The sequence below is a fragment of the Ciconia boyciana genome, chromosome 14 (genome assembly GCF_034638445.1).
Source record: "Ciconia boyciana chromosome 14, ASM3463844v1, whole genome shotgun sequence".
NCBI classification, from domain to species: domain Eukaryota; kingdom Metazoa; phylum Chordata; class Aves; order Ciconiiformes; family Ciconiidae; genus Ciconia; species Ciconia boyciana.
In genome coordinates, this window is record NC_132947.1 from 2,506,483 (window position 1) to 2,523,362 (window position 16,880).

Below are 16,880 nucleotides of genomic sequence, written 5' to 3' on the forward strand. Positions count from 1 at the left end.
AGCTTCGTCAGTGCTACCAGACATCAGCTGTGGACAATCAGGCAGGACGCAGATGCTCTTGGATCTGCTGGGGTGCTCTTGCCAAGGAAGAACCCACCACTTGGTTGTCCTGGGTCTGCAGTGCTTTCTTCATTGTAAATCCTTTCAGCTCATTTGCATTAGTGCTGCTCCTGGCGACGTTCCCCAGGATGATTTATACCCACCATTAGCAGATATGGCCCTGCGTGCCACTTAACATTAATCCGTGCAGGTGGGGGAGCCCAGCCATTACCTCCTGGCTGGGGTGAGCGTCCTGGCCCTGGAAGCAGCACGCTGCTTCTCTGCCCGTGGGGAGGCAGGTGCTGCTGAGGATGAGTATGGGGGGATTGCACTGATCTTGCACTCATCCCTTCAAGACCTTGGGAGGGCCAGGTGTAAATCCCTGTACAGATGTGTTTTACACATTTCGCCTATAAAAAGGGAAAATTGCAGACTATTTGATCTCTGGTTTGGGTACTTCAGGGCGCTTGCAAAGGGCTCAGGAGAGTTGGCAATGCTGCACTAACTGGGATGAACCTGGGATCCCTTCCCACCACAGCTCAGCATTAATGACCACCACTACAACCACTTTTTCTGGCTATTTTCTTGCAGTCAGAGCCTGCCGCCCACTCTTTTGCCTCCTCGGAAGCTGATGAGCAAGAAGTGTCGGAGGAAAACTTTGAAGAACGAAAATACCCAGGGGAAGTTACTTTAACCAACTTCAAGCTTAAATTCCTCTCCAAGGACATCAAGAAAGAGCTGCTCACGTAAGTCCTGCCTTCTTGTGTCTTCCTCCAAGATGTATAAAATATGTACGCAGGACAGCCAGTTAGGAGACAAAATTTGTTAGCAAATACATTTTAAAAATTAGAAGTGTAGTTCCCTTTCTTACTGTGGTCTTATCTCATCTAAGTGGTTCAAATGAAAGCTCAAAGAGAAAGCCTATCCTCATACAACTGCTGATCAATGAGGCATATGGCCTTGAAACTCTGCAGTGATGAAGGGATCTTTCTGGGGAGCTCAGTGCTTTCAAGATTCATGGATGTGGATGTGGAAACCTCCTTGCAGGGCCCGTTTTCCCTGGTGTTTTCCTGCAAGAGTGTTTCTGGCACAGTGATGGAGCCTGTCCAATCTCCTGTCCCCTCAGTTTGGGACACTGAGTGATGCTGTGGAGCCAAGAGCACCCTAGGGATCTCAGTACCTTCTCAATGGGAGTGTTGAAGCACAAGGTGCCTCGCTGGGAAGGCAGGACTTGTTGGCTGTTTAACATAGAGCAATGAGTCCCATCACCGTGATACTGCAGGGCCACAAAATGTGAACTAGGGCTACAGCAAGATTGCATCTTACATTGGAGAGAGATCTTAACCAAACTCACATCTGCGTATTCATGGCATTGGGTGGGTGGAAATATAGACTCAGGTCTATTCTATTAGATGGAGTATTGCTCTGCATCCACACTGATCCCCCAAACTAATGGTTCATGTTTAGAGCCTGACCCAAATGCTGCAGCTTGGACCTGGCTCTGATTTAATGGCAGGCTGGGATCACTCTGGAGGTTGTGATGGGGAGGCCTGACCTCCCAGGGATCCCACCAGATCTGCTGTGCTTGGACGTCTTTCCTGTGCATCTGACCTTGCCATATGTTAAACAGGGAAGAGTCGGCAGGCATCGTTTTGCTGACCTTATACAACGTAGCTCGTTATTTGGCTATGCAAGCAGGAGGCTGAGGGAGCAGACAGGCAGCGAGGAGGTCCATGAGGGCAGAGCAGCAGCAGCATCTTCCCTAAATAAGCAAAGCACAGACCAGCTGCCCTACGCAAGCTCTAAAGGCTTTGTTAAAACCCAGCAGCGATGTGAATAGCAATTTCTGAGGTAGAGCCCTGAAGTCCTCCTGTGCTATAATTGTATTATGAAGGTAGAGAAATTTCCTAAATGGAAACATCCCTGGAGATAAATAAATGGTGTCGTGGGCAGCCCTGAGCCTTCTCTCTCCATTTAGCATCCTTGTTCTTTTCTGGCCCAAAGGCCGTCATGAATTAGCTGTCGTTAACTCAGGAGCAGACTTGCCCTCTGTGTCTGTCTGATGCTCCGTGTCTGGGTGCAGTTCTTGGGCCATCTCCAGGCGCTGACGGCAGTCGCTGTGAAGCTACTCCTCACCTCTATCTTCTCGCCGCCCTGCTGTCGGCACACGAGTGGGTACCACGTAGCAATACATCACCGCTGCTCGAACATCTTTATACCAGTGCTGGCTCTAGGGCTCATTGTGTTTGTGTGGGTGTTGTGGCTGTGAAAAGGACTCAAGGGTGAGCAGGGAATAGCTGCATCCCCAAAACTCAACCTGCCAGGCCAAACTGTCCCAGGACATCATCCCTGCAGCGTCCCAGGACATCCCTGCAGCGTCCCAGGACATCCCTGCTCTCTCGCATACCCCCTGGTCTCAGGCAGGCAGGGCACGACTGTGCCAGAGACTCACTGCTCATGCACAAATTGGATTTTATTCCCTGGACACCGGGAAGGGATGACACCTTTTCCCATCGCCTGCGCAAGTGCAATTCTCTGGGGAGGCAGCGGAGAGGGATGGGTGGGAAACGTAGCCCGGCAAAGGCAGTAGGCAGGATGCGGCAGCACACGAGTCGGAGATTACTTATATTCCCTTTCTGGAATGAACAGTGTTTTCAAGTTTTTCTTTGCAGCTATAAGGGCTGAAAAAAAAAAAATCATTTCAGAAAGCTGAAATCTGACGCTTTCAGGGAATAGCTGATTCCCGTAGCCAGAGCTTCAGTATTGCAAAAATCATCCAAACTGGCAGCACCGAGGCAGTGGTGTTCACGCCTGTTCATTCATGCCACCCAGCAGGCTGCTTAAGTCTTCCACTGCCACCAAGCAAACCAAGCAACTAAGTATTTTGAACACTTTCTTCACATTTGCCACAAATTTTTTCAATTCTTTCAAATTTTTTTCAGGATCCTTGTGGTCTTTTGGGAACAAAAAAGGGAGGAAAGGGGGCTGAAAGGGAAACAGCTGGTTTATTTGCATGCAAACATTTAAACATATGGTGAGGTCCGATGGAAGGAGCCGGTGTAAGGGGTCTGGCACCGGGGTCGGGCTGAGCCCCCCCGCGGACAGACCCTGAGGAGGGCTCAGCTGGTTTTGCAGATCCGTGGCTCTCGGGTGAATTCCTGCCTTTCCAGCACTTACACTCCTTGTTGTTGTTGCCCAGTTGCCCGACCCCAGGCTGTGACGGCAGCGGACACATAACGGGAAACTATGCCTCTCACCGCAGGTGGGTTGACCTTTTTCGCATGGTTTGGACTCTAAAGACAACTTTTTTTTTTCTTTTAGTATATTTTTTGACCATGTGGATAGTTTGGTTCTGTTTCCTCCCCACCTTCTGTTGCCCCTCTCCCTCCCCCCACCCTGGCCCTTTTTCTTTTTCCTTTTTTCCTTTTTTTTTTTTTTTTTTTTTTGCTTATCCAGATATTCCATCTCTTCTCTTTCAGCCTTTCTGGTTGTCCTCTTGCTGACAAGAGCCTCAGAAACCTCATGGCTGCCCACTCTGCTGACCTCAAGTATGTTTGCGCTCAACTTGGAACTCCTTTTTTTTCTTTTTTTTCCACCCTTTTTTCTCTCTTCCCTCTCCCTGCCCCACCCCTTCTCTTGCTCTGCTTTTGCTTTTCCATCCCCTCCCTTCTCCTTTCAAAGAGCCGATCAAAATCCACCTACGAGGAGCTCTGGTGGAGCCCAGCCTCCAGCTGCCGCGTTGGGAAGAGTCAGCATCATGGAGCAAGGCTTATTTTGGGGAGGGGGGATCACGTCAGCGATCAGAAATAACCTGGACCCCTGGCAGGTTTCCTTTGGGTGCTGTAGACATATGTTGTTTTCTTTTTCATTTGGCATCTTTTCCCAAGCTCTTGTTTCCCTAGTTGGTGCCATAACCCTTTTCATTCAACATTTTCGTATGGTTCTCAAATAATCCAAAGCCTAGATAAAGGCACATGCTTTATTTTTGGGTAGAGACACAGCTGGGAAAATACCACCAGGACATAGCGAAAAGAAGCCAACTCTTTTGGAGAACCTGGGATGCTAATTTTATGCTAAATTTGAGGGGTTCTTTGGGATGCAGTGACGGAGGTTCCTATTCTTTTCCATGGGAGTTTGATTTGCAAGGGAATGAAAGAAGGAGCAAGCAAACGCTTGGCGAGGCCGGATCCTGAGCCAGTGGCAAAGGGCTCACAGGCACATGAATTTCTTTGTTCTCATTTCTGCTCCTGATGGGAGGAACCAGTCTTCACATTTTCATTCAAATATCTTCCTCTGAATCCTGTTTTCAGCTTTGCTGCTGTTTTCCCAAAGCTCCTCATTTTCACTAGGAGCTTATTCTTCACAAGAGGGTTTCCCAAATTCTCTCTTAGGTTGCCTCCCCTAAAGAAAGGTTTAATAGAAATTGTATTTAAAATAGATGGAGATACTGGGGGGACCTGAGCCCTCCTCCACCCAATCTACATCTTTGGGGGAAAGCTAGTTGTGAATTTTTTTCCAACATCACTTCCATGGAGCCAGCCTATTTTTGGAAGCTGATTCTCCTCTGAGCTCCCTGCTTTGCTGAATCCAGTTTCAGGATTATTTAGACACTGAGATATTCATAACTATAACTGAAGAGCCTCTACCGAGAGTAAAACCTCATGGGGGACTTCACATTGCACAGGCTCATAATAAAAAAAAAAAAAAAAAGTCCTGTGTCCTGTATGCCACCAGTGATGTTTGGAGCCATGGTAAGAATAGTCAAGTCAGGTGGGAGCCCCTTTGGTCATTAAGGTGGTCAGTAAAGCCCCAAATCCCTTCTTGGTGGCCCAGAGGGCAGCGTGGGTCTGGGACTGCTCTGCACCCCACCGCCGATGCAGGGGCTGGTGCCAGGAAAAATGTTTGTTAACCGCCTGCTCCTTATCACAGAGGTGGAAAAAGTAGCTGGATTAGTTGATATTAATAGAATATGCTAGTGGAGGGAAAGGACTCGCATGATTAGCGCTAAGTACACTTAATCATGCATTATAGACGATATACATTTTGAAAGAACCTCTTAAGAGAGCTTTGCTGAACTGGTGTTTCTCCAACAGCCTTAAAGAATAGCCCAGTGATCAGGCAATTAGCGTTAAAGATATTAAAAGCTCTCAGGAACAGTGCCCATTGCCAGTAAGGGCCCGGAGAAAATGCAAACGGGGTCGTCCCTGAGACCGAGCATTGCACCAAGCCTTGCTGTGCAGCATCCCCTGCTCCCCTCGGGCATCCGATGTCAGCGCTTTTTATCAAAATACTATATAAAACAGGAGACTTCTGGCCAAAATAAAGCTTTTTAATGTTGTTTCCCAAGTACTGGGTTTTTTCTATGTCCTAGTGAGGATGGGAGCAGAGGAGGGAGGAAGGGAAGAGGATTTGGAGATATTACAGATAGCACAGTCATCGCTTTTCACAACTTCAGATAAGGCCATGTCAGTGTTTCTATTATAAATTCTATTTCAGGGGTTAATATCCCTGATATAAAAAAAATAGCTCCAGGCTGGAACATGCAATAAAAGGTCTCTGTCAGTATGATTTGTCTCCAGATAATTAAAAATAAAACTCAAATCACTTCTCTCCCTTTTTTAAAAGTCCTGAAAGGCAAAAGGGGTTTGGTGTTAGTGTTTTCATAGTTTCATCCCACCCTGAAGCTAGAACAACAAAGAGATAGTATTGCTTTCTATTTTAACAGCGTATAACAAGGAAATGTCACAGTCATCTCCTAAACCTGTAATTTCTAAATGAGTTAGAGAATTTGCACCCTCATCGGGGTCCTTCTGGATGTGTCCCTTCTCTTACTGCACCAGACCTATGTGCATTTATGTTTTCCTGGGTCTGAGCAGTCCAAGCCTTGGTCCTGACTTAGTCTCCCTGTAACCCTTGTGGGACCAGGACGTGTCCCTGCTCTCCCACCCTAGGTGAGATGCCCATCTTTTTGGCCAATGGAGACTCTTCAATGACCCACAAATGCCAAACCCTCCCTCAGAGCTGGTGCAAAGAGGAGAATTTTGATATTTTCTAACCAAAAAAAAAGAGCAGTTTTTAAAAGGCCATTTTCCAAGCTGCAGAACTAAAGGCAACTGTGGAAATAATTGCTGCATTGACTCTCAGGGGCCAGAGCACCTCAACTATGCCATTGCCTAGGTCAAGCATGAGCTTTCCCAAAGACATTGGCCTCAAGGGCTGCCCGTGCACCGTCATGCGTTGCCCATCAGTTCACTGGGGTGTCCTGGAGACACATCAATCCCTGCTCTGCGGCGGGGTACCAACCAGTGCTACCAAAACAGGCACCGGTGGCTTTAAAAATGGGGATTGAGAAAGTGGGGATACAGCAAAATCCTCCCTCGAAGAGAAAGGGCACTCTGCAAGCTTGCGGTCATCCCATGAGCTTTGCTCGCTCCAGCTCAGAAGCGAGTGGCTGAGACCCTTCCGCTCGTCCTGCGGCAGCACCGTGGATTTCCTCCCCCCGGTACTAATCACTTGACTCAAACAGCCCTGGCTAATTGGCAGGCTGGCGCGCACATCCTCGGCGAGCACTCCTCGCCTCTCTTCCTTGTCCCCATGACAACTTTTATGTCCGCCACGTCACCTACAGCATTTGGAGCAGATCTTTGTGCTCGTGGTACTTCATATCCCCTCACCTTTCTCGCTTCTGCACCCTTAATGATGCAGTGCTTAACTCGTGCCATTATCTTCGCTGCCGCTCGGTAGGGCTCGCAGCCCCTGCTAGCCTTTGTGTAGGTTTGTGTGATCACAGAACTATTCTCCAGGCTTTTCAATCATGTCCGGGAGTGCTAGAGGCTTACCTTCAAACCCGTGATCATGGCTGTGTCTTCAAAGATGCCTTTGTAACAGCAGCGGCTGAGGATCGAGGGGCAGATTTAACACCGAAGAACCAAAAGCTGCTGGTGCACCATGCGTGGTGACCTGGTGATCCCCAGCCCAAGGTCCCACAGGCAGCTGTCCCCTTGCAGACCCCCCTGTCCCTTGCCTATGGTGTTACAGAAGGAGGAGACCCGAGGTTAACCTAACCTTTTCCCTCCTATTCCTTCATTACTTTCCATCAGAGGCATCAAACGGTTTTGGACTCTGAGAACCCTCCTGGGGTGGGGTGTCTGTTTGCCCTCAGTGAGATTATCCCCCACCAAATCACCCAGAACTGATCTGAGACCTCCTGCTGGACTTCGTCTTGGTGTTGGCCAAGGTGGCCCCAGAGGAGAAAGCTTGATGGCCAAGTTGTCCAGAGTCGTAGGCTATTTTTCTGGTTTCTTGTCTGTGCTTGCATCCAGCCTGATGGCCCTGGATGGTACCTGCCATCTCCTTACGTCTTCCTCAGGAAGACGGACACTGTCCTGCAGGTCTTTTTTTGGCTTCTTTGTTATCATCTCCTGAGCTGTCCCCTTCATGAGGGTGGGGACAGAGCCTGGAACCCACGTCCCTCCGCTGGAGAGCAGCCACCTGCTGCGCTCCCAACGTCCCCACCTCTTCCCACGGATGCTCCTCTTCAATGCCGACATCACGCAGCCATGCATGGACTTTGGTGTCGTGGACATTACAGACCAGGCCTTGTTCTTATGGAGGGAGAAGGGGCAGGAAGAAAAGCCTGCTTCTGTGTTGACAGTCCCTAGATTTCTCTTTGAAATGAGCTGTCGCAAAGCATCTATCCCCTGCTCGCATCCCCAGGCTAATCTGAGCATCCCTTTCCTCCGCAGGTGCCCTACTCCTGGTTGTGATGGCTCTGGTCACATAACAGGAAATTATGCATCGCATAGAAGGTAAGATCTCCCTTAAATTATTTTCTCTCTAGCCTCTTTCTGTTGTTTTTTTTGGTTTTTTTTTTTTTTTTCCCCCCTGCAGTGGGCAGAGTTGTAAAGTTCTGAATAAAACATTAATGTTACTGACAACTGAAGCCTATTTTCATCTCTTTAATCTGACTTCCTTTTTTTTTTTTTTTTGATGTTTCTAGCATCTGATTAGAAGCTCCCTTCAACAGAATAAAAGACAAAGGGTCAGATTTTAGCTGATGCAATGTTCCTGTTAATAATGCTACCTATTTATGACTTCTATTATCACTTTAGAGCATTAATAGCAGAGATCTGAGCCTTCTGTTTCAACAATTCCATTAAACATCGCAGGCTGTTAGCAGGTATCTTCTTATCTAGATACCATTAATTACTGTCCATCTCCCTCAATTTTTTATTATTTTTTTTTTCTTCTGACTTCTCCTCGTGATGTGAAGCTGCAAAACGAGAGAGATCAAAAACATTGTGCGAAATTCAAGGGAAAGATGACTGAAGCGGGGGAATAGCAAATGCAGTGATTCTGCCAGTGAGACAGGCCTTTCTTCTCTTTTTAACCACAGTCTGTCAGGCTGCCCTCGTGCCAAGAAAAGTGGGATCAAGATCACCCCGACAAAGGATGATAAAGAAGACCCAGAGCTGATGAAGTAAGTCTGGAGAAAACTCCTGAGCGGACCCTTTGGCTCGATCCCCTTTGCCTCGCACAGATTTACGCGGGGGAGCAGCATCCATCCCGCATCCCCCCTCACTCACGCTGCTCAGAGCATCGTCTGCCTGCGCTGGAATGGGCGCTGCCACAGTTTTTCCACTGGTTTCTGGGGAATTTTTCCCTGATCCCAAAAATGCTGTTGCAATTTTGAAATTTGATTGGAAAATTGGGCGGTGAGGAGGTAATGGTGTATTTTTTCATATTTGATTTTGCAGATGTGAAAGGTAGGCTGGTAGGGCGTGAACAGTTCCTCCCCTACCTGTGCTTTATATAATTCCTAAAAAACCCACCAGTGTTGTAAATGAGGGCAAAACCCCACAGTCAAGCAAAATGCCGCAGGTTTTTGGGCAGTAATGGGCAGGCAAGGGGTACTGGAGGGCTCGCTTAACTCCCAGGAACATGGTAGAAATAGAAACTATCCAGCACTGAGTCGGGTCAGGAGCCAATAACCCCCAATAAGACACATTTTGTAGAGTCTTTGCCACGGCTGAATATTCAAAGCGAACAGAAAAAGCCTTTCTCTGCTGCCTCAAGCTGAATTTTTCAAAACATCCCAGGGGGGTTTATTCCTGCTGGGAACAGAGATTTTAAATCTCTTAGTCTGCCTCAGGAGCTTTCATTTGCTGTGAAATCCATTTGTCCTGACTTTTAGCAAGCCCGAGCATCACGGGCTCGGTGTCCAGGGCCTTACGCGAGGTTCGGGGTCTGTGTCTCGACCCCTCACGCAGCTACAGGACATCAAAGCCTTTATAGCAGGGCTGGAGCCAGCACTGACTCCAGCATCCTATTTTTTGTTAACCCAGAGCATCCCCAGCCTTTCTGGAGCCTCTCCACTCACCCAGCAAGTGCAGGTGGAGGGGCTTAAGAAGAAACATGGAAAAACTTACCAACCCCCTCCAGGAGTTTCCGGATGCCCATGAGCGCTGGCATTTCTGGCCAAACCCCTTTGGCTCAGCAGACTGTCCCCAAATGCATCTTTTTTCACTATTTTAGCCCTAGGGCAGGTCTTGCCCTTGCAGAAGAGCAGAGGTGAATACCTCCGTGTACCCGGGTTCTGCCCTAGAGTGGAGGCTGAGCCGGAGTGGGAACCGGGGGGTGCGGAAGAGCCCCGCAGGGGCTGTGGGAAACGGGGACGCGTGAGCTGGGGGAAGGACCTTTAAGAAAGAGATGGTATTTGAGCCATCTGCTCTGTTCTTACTCCTCAGTCTACAGGAAGGAAAGCCTCCCAGTTAAATGAGCTGTGTGATAATTAGCAGGAATTAGCGGAGTTTATTAAAAATTAAGCAACCTACTCGAGAATCTGTGGGAAAAAAATCCTTTTTTGGCTCAAATACACTACATGGCTGGTGGCATTGTAATGCTGTGCCAGTAACCGGTGACACAGCGAAGGAAAGGACAAGCAGCAAATGCTGTCATGCAACTGCCGGCTGTTGCACATTTGCTTCTTCTACCGCAGTCGGAGGCCCCCGGTTGGGAGGTTGCCCCTCTCCTCATTTTCCCCAGAGACACGTGCCCTGCGGGGCTGGGGAAGCCGTGGCTTTGCTCATCCTTGCCTGCTCCATTCGGGCTGGGACTGGTCGGGGATGTGCTAAGCGGCTCCCCCAGTGCGGTTTCTCTGCAAAGAGAGTGCTTCCCAGTGCTTTCTCCTTCTTCCCAAGGAGAAAGGGGCTTTCATACGGCTGTTTTGTTATGGGGCAGCTGGTGCTTGTACAGGGATGCAGAAGGAGCTGTCAGGGCATCCCCAGCAGAATGCTGGTCCCCCCTGGCGTCCCCACCAGGGGTTGGGTCTCTCCTAGTCCACCCTAGACGTGCAAACGCTGGGAAGCTAAAGTGGCAAGAAATGGGGTTGGAGCATCACCAGAGCTGGGATTTTCTGACTCCTAGAAAGCTGATGCTGTCCACCCCTGGACCGGCCTCGGAGGCTGGTTGTGGCTCTGGTGCTCTGTCGGCAGCGGGACTGTGGGCACGGGTGCAGGCAAGGCTGGGCAGGCATGAGGATCTCCATGGCATGAGGGCATGAAGGCATTCCCCAATGTCCCATGGTTCGGGCAGCCACCCCCGTTCCTCCAGTACACCCAGGAGGAGCAGAAGCTCCTCTGAGATGTGCAAAACAACACGGTACAACGATCCCTTCGCTGCCGCCTTCCCCCAGCCCTTGGAAAGCTCGTGTTCTGCCTCCCACAGCAAGGTGCACCCGGTGCAGGTTTGCATTAAGGAGCTTTGGCTCTAAATCCTCCTCCGTCTGCACCGAGCATCGCTTGGAACCCGGCCGAGTTTTGCACATTGCCACCAAGGAGAAAGTAATTTAGTCCTTGTTGTTTTTGCTGTTCATCCTTCAAGTAATTTGCTACAGACGTGATTGAACAGATCACCTCAAACTTCAGCCCAGCCCTGGCATAAAACGGAAGCATCCACGGCTGCCTAATTGATCAAACACTACTGGTGCTTCCGTTAAATAACAATAATTTAAAAAAAAAAAAATTAAAAAATGTCCAAGCCAGCTGTTTTGCACAATAAGGCTCTGGTTTATTTTTTAACAATGAAAATGTAATGAAAGTTAAATTAACAGCGTAAAATATGTAACGGTTGGGTCGTAACGGCTGCATACTAAATGCTGGGGTTTGTCTCTTTCTCTCTCACTCTTTCCCCCCCCCCCTCTCCTTTTCCTCCTGAGGATTCAGTAATTTGCTCGTGATCATATAAAAGCAATGATGTTATGAATTTACTGAGGATCCTGCTGGCAGGGATATTATAAGTGAATTGTGCTGCATTTGCAGCTGATTAAAATCGAGATCAGCATTTTTCAAATTATCTTGGGAAAAGGCTGGGTGTACAGCTCCCCCCTTCTGCTGTCATCTCCCTTTTGTACGAAACATAAACAATCAGGGTAATCATTTCTGCGGTGAAACGCAGCTTGCGATTTTCAGGAGCAGCTCAGTGAATATTTTGCTGGGGAAACTTAAGTCCCTAATTGCTTTCAAACTGAGGACATGGGGTTATTTTTGCCATTTCTTACCTACTTTTCCTTCCACCCCTCCTTTTTTAGAGTACCCTCCCTTGAGTAATAAACTTTTAACTGTATTTATAACTGACTAGCATCTTCAAACAAATGCAAACCAGAGCAGAAACCTTAATAGATACACCGGGCTTTGTCGAATGGCTGAATTTAGTGAGTATGCCATTAGGCGGGGAGTTTGCGAGCAGGGAGGAAAGAGGTGCCTTTCAGAGAGTCACTCATCCTCTTGGCAATTAGCACAAGTTGTGTCAGTGCTTCCATGACGCCCATCGCAGCTCCGGTGTGCTTTAACCGGCAGCAGAAGCACGGGGGCGGGAGGGCTCGTGCACCGCCTTGACGGTAATTCCCACTTTTATCCCCTTGCGAGCGCAGGTTGATCTCTCGGTAGCCGCGGGATGTGAACCAGGAGGAGGAGGAGGAGGCAAGCAAGGCCGTGCCGCGGCTGCAGGCTGAGCGGTGCCCCAGGGTTTATTTGTCCCGTCTGATGGGGTCGGAAACCCCGCGGATGCCCCCCTTGCAGGAGCAGGTTTGCAGCTTTTTGGCGCACAGGTTGCAGCCTGACCGGCTCCCGGGTCAGGGACTGGTGCACGGGGAAGGGTTGTGTCCCCATGGGCACAGACAGTGCTCCTAGATTGTGTTGACCATGCTAGTGTAGGGTGATAAGTTGATGACCCTGGGTTCCTCAGCAGTAACACTGGGCAGAGCGGGCTGTAAATGTGTGACGGTTCAGTGCGAGCGTGTCAGCCTTGGGGTAACATCGGGTTCCCATGTCAGGCAGCCCTACCTGCCATCCTTGCCCGCAATGAGGCACCGAACACATGGTTTGGGACACCACTGGGACCTGCTTTTGCTGCAAGTGTGAGTGTGATGTGACCTCCACAGTCTTTCCCTCTTGCAGGATTTCCCTTGGTTGTCTTTGGCTCTTTTGAAGGGGCAGTCATAGCTCTTAATTTCCCATCTGCCATTTCCATCAACTAAGCATCTACCCCATAAAGTCCAGACAAGATGCCCAAATGCGAACGCTCTCTTCCCAAGCTTCCTCGTTCCTGTTCATCCCTAATTTCCTTACGTCCCTCTTCATTCCCGTCTGTAATTTTTGGTAATTCCCTGTGCCCAGGTGTCCGGTTCCTGGCTGCGTTGGGCTCGGACACATCAGTGGCAAATACGCCTCTCACCGGAGTGCATCAGGGTGCCCTCTCGCAGCCCGCAGGCAGAAGGAAGGATCACTCAATGGCTCCTCATTTTCCTGGAAGTCATTGAAGAACGAAGGCCCAACCTGCCCTACCCCAGGCTGCGACGGCTCCGGCCACGCCAACGGGAGCTTCCTCACTCACAGAAGGTAAATCACAGGGCTGAAATGATCGGGAGCATCACAACGTTGCCATGGACTAAGCTACCTGCTGGTAGATGCTGCTTGAGCATCATTCAGCTCTTCATGCAAGGCTCAATAGCTGGTGCTTTTGATGCTGACCCCAGTCAGGTTGCTCCAAGGTTGGAGCTTTCTGCATGGAAGAAAATGCGTAGCTGTTTTAATATTGCAATGGTGAGATGTGGATTGGGCAAAATCATGAAAATTGATAATATAATGTCCTTCCATAAGCAAGCCAGAACAGGACTTGAGCACCCCAAAGAGGGGGTTTGACGCCCAAACCAGCCAGACTCGTCCCACCCTCCTCACCTGTCATGCCCTCTCTTTTAGGAAACAAAGTGTTTTTTAATCTTTGTTCAGAGAAAATTGCTCTTGTTTTATAAATGGGGAGTTTTGTGGCATTATTCATAAAGCAATTTTCTCTGTACCATAAGAAGCTTTTAGAACTGTCTCGCAGCATGAACTCCACCAAATGGTACGTGCTCTTGTTGGGAACATAAGCACCTATAAATACCGAGAGTTTATGAAACTCCTTTTTACTTGCTTTTCAGTTTGTCAGGGTGTCCAAGAGCTACTTTTGCTGGGAAGAAAGGAAAACTCTCAGGGGATGAAATTCTCAACACAAAGTTCAAGACCAGTGACGGTAAGGATCTTCACTCCTTTTGCTTTGCAGGTGTGTCAGGGTATTGAGCCCGTATATCTTTTTCTTTGCAGACTGGGGAGGTTTCCACACAGAAATCTGGGCTCAGATTTGCAAGCTTATCATGTGCTATGAACACCCATTTCTTGGGTTGCCTGGGTATTGGGGGTGGCATGGTACCGGCATCGCTCCCCGAGTGACACACTGGGAGGGAGCAGGTGAAACAATAACGAAGGGGTTTCCATAGTGAAATTCCAGGCAAAAAGAATTAATGCTGAAATTGAGATATTTTTTGAAATATTCACTGGCATTTTTACAAATCACTTGCAGTCGTTCAGCGATCTTCACCTATTCAGGGCTTTTAATCCTGCAGATATTTCTGGATCTGGAATTTTGTTAGTGATGGCACTTTGCATTTCCAGTGCTATTACTGAGGTTTCTGTGGTATTTGACAAGGTTCAGGCATTTGACTTGAATACTTATATAGTTTGGAATCTATAAATACCTGCACTCTTCTAGAAATATTGCTTTATTTTATGAACCTCGTAATTTCTAATCAAAACATGCATTAGTTTTTTAAATGACATCTTCCCAAACTCAGGACTGGACAGAGTGACCTGAGTTTTCAGAGCAATCAACCTTGCAGGGTGCGTGGAGGTGCTGGACTCCAACCGCTATGCTGTTGTTGGCTTTTGCACTTACATATTGACCTATAAAGTATCATTGAACCGTGATGCTAAAAACCTTACTAAAAAAATAAAAATAAAAATAAGCAGGTGAAACGTGCATCCTGTTTAGAGGATGTAAAAGCAAAGGTGAGGACTTTGTGAGTGGTGATGTCTACACAACAGGATGGGCTCAGCAGAAAGCCCAACATTTTTGCTTATCCCGCAAGCATTTGCTGACTGCCTGTGACCTTCTCTCCCACAGTTCTGGAGAACGATGAAGAGATCAAGCAGCTGAACAAGGAGATCAGTGAGCTGAATGAGTCCAACTCGGAGATGGAAGCGGCCATGGTGAAACTGCAGTCGCAGGTTTGTGTGCTTGGACGTGCATCCAAGCGCATGGATGCATGGCCAAGCCCCTTGCATGGGTGATGGCGGGTGCCGTCGTGTGAGGGTTGGTAACCCTGCCATGCACCTTGCTCTGCAGATCTCCACCATGGAGAAGAACCTGAAGAACATTGAGGAGGAAAACAAAATCATAGAGGAGCAAAACGAAGCCCTGTTCCTGGAGCTCTCAGGGTTGAGCCAGGCTCTAATCCAAAGTCTTGCCAATATCCGCCTTCCGCACATGGTAAGAAACTTTGACAGTGCTCGCCCCAGCCGGCATGATCAAGGGAGCCGTGCCAAACGCAATTCATGATAAGGCTTATGTACAATTAAAGAGTGGGAGAATTTCTCTATATACACCTACGTGTCCTTTATAAGATCAGTACTTTTGCCTTATCTCTGAAGCTTGCATTATATCTCCCTTTTGTTGTCATTTTCTGCTGATCTCCCTTTGTATCTATTGTTCTGTCTCATTACGTCTGGGAGCATTATCACAAAATAGGAAACTTTATCAAGGGCACCCAGCGCCTTTTAGGCTAAGACAGCACAAGCAGAGATCAGGAGGGATTGGATTTCAACGTCAGAAAGATCTTACAGCTCCTATTATAATGCAGGTAGTTTCAATTCAGTTTTGAATAGCTGGCAGCCAAAGAATAGCATTCTTAAAGAGAGTGTATTTTGTTTAATTTAGCAAGGTCTAACAGCCCACAGCATGTTACACAGAGTTACTGCAAAATGAAAAGACTGCATTAAAATAGTAAAACCACAAAAGGCTATTAATTACCTTCTCTCTGTTCCCAGGAATGTAATTACTGTTGTCAAAACCAGGTGCGTGGGGGGGGCTCAGGTTGTTGGGGAAGCTGTCCTGTCCTTTTACAACTCATAAAGACCATCGCAATGATCATAGGAATGAGCTTTTGATTTATTTTTTCTGCCACCATTTTTTTTGGGAATCCTTTTCATTGGGGTTTGTATTTAATTTCAGGCTGGTTGGAGAGAAGCCATCCTCCAGCAGAGCAGTTTTGGACAGTATTCACCCAGCTGCCTAACTGGCAGAAAACCGCTTGCTGAGTGCTTTTCTGTAAAGTATTTGACACATAAAGGTCAAATAAACTGTTCAGCAAATATTTTTTCAAGGTTTCAAGCAACTCCAATTAAATAATGCCCACGAGACTTGTATGCTCATTTTATTCCTGTTCTTTTTCTTCCTTCTCCCTTTCTTTTTTCCCCATTAACAAAGTTAGATATTTGCAAGGTTTCCACGATGCCCCTCAAAAGCAAAAGCTGTACCGCAGCAGCGTGCTGGTGTGGGCAGACGTGAGCCCAAGGTGACCGGGCTCCCATCCTAACTTTGCCTTTGATTCCCTCCGTGATGCTTCAGCAGTCCCTGCCTCCTCTCATCCTCCAGCCCTTCATTTCCATGGCTTAATTCAGCCTCAAGCCTGTCAAACTGCCTGCACACGCTTAACCTGATGCTGTTAATAGTTCCACGAGGCCAATGCATAAAATTAAGGACCTAGTTAAGATCTGGCAGGATCAGGGGTTGCACGATGAGATTCCCATACGTACAACACCGCACACTAAAAGCATCCGACGTGGAGACATTTGGCTGTTGGTACATACAGATGATTAATTGCAAAGAAACATCTCGGTCTCTTCCTGCTCTACTACTAACACTTTTATTTGGCTTTTTTGGCTGCAGGAGCCAATTAGTGAGCAGAACTTCGATGCGTACGTGAACACGCTGACGGACATGTACACCAACCAGGAGTGCTACCAGAACCCGGAGAACAAGGACCTGCTGGAGAGCATCAAGCAAGCCGTCAAGGGCATCCAGGTTTAGTGCCGCGGGACGGAGACGAGCAAGCGAACAGACTGTAAGATGGAACTTTCCCTCCAAGTATTCAGGTTTACAAGTTAGAAAACTTGTTTAATGAATGAAAAAAAAAAAAAAAAAAGAAAAAAAAAGGACCAAAACATAACCAAGAGGCCATTTCTGAGACGTAGAACTGATCAAACTCAATGTTCTCGTTTACTTAACTTTGGACCTTCTTGAAAAATTGGGATTTTTCTACCTGGACCATGAGGTAGATCAGGATGGAAGGTTAAATTCTCCAGTAGGCTGTGGGGCTTGGTAGCTGGTGAAGAGCAGGCATCTTTCATGAGTTGCCATGCTCTTGCAGAGTTGATCCAAGAGCTAAAACATTACAAGAACAGGGTCTT

At 47.9% G+C, this 16,880-nt stretch overlaps 1 protein-coding gene across 1 annotated transcript in view; it reads left to right on the top strand.

Annotated features, from left to right (window-relative positions):
* MYT1 (myelin transcription factor 1) overlaps positions 1 to 16,500 on the top strand; it is a 34,478-nt gene extending 17,978 nt beyond the window's left edge. The window contains exons 12-21 of the mRNA XM_072879511.1: positions 631 to 785; positions 3,239 to 3,301; positions 3,519 to 3,587; positions 7,785 to 7,847; positions 8,435 to 8,518; positions 12,714 to 12,935; positions 13,517 to 13,608; positions 14,536 to 14,639; positions 14,758 to 14,901; positions 16,360 to 16,500. Of these exons, the coding sequence (XP_072735612.1) occupies positions 631 to 785; positions 3,239 to 3,301; positions 3,519 to 3,587; positions 7,785 to 7,847; positions 8,435 to 8,518; positions 12,714 to 12,935; positions 13,517 to 13,608; positions 14,536 to 14,639; positions 14,758 to 14,901; positions 16,360 to 16,500 (1,137 nt within the window). The remainder of the gene's footprint in view (positions 1 to 630; positions 786 to 3,238; positions 3,302 to 3,518; positions 3,588 to 7,784; positions 7,848 to 8,434; positions 8,519 to 12,713; positions 12,936 to 13,516; positions 13,609 to 14,535; positions 14,640 to 14,757; positions 14,902 to 16,359) is intronic.
* Positions 16,501 to 16,880: the final 380 nt, after the last annotated feature.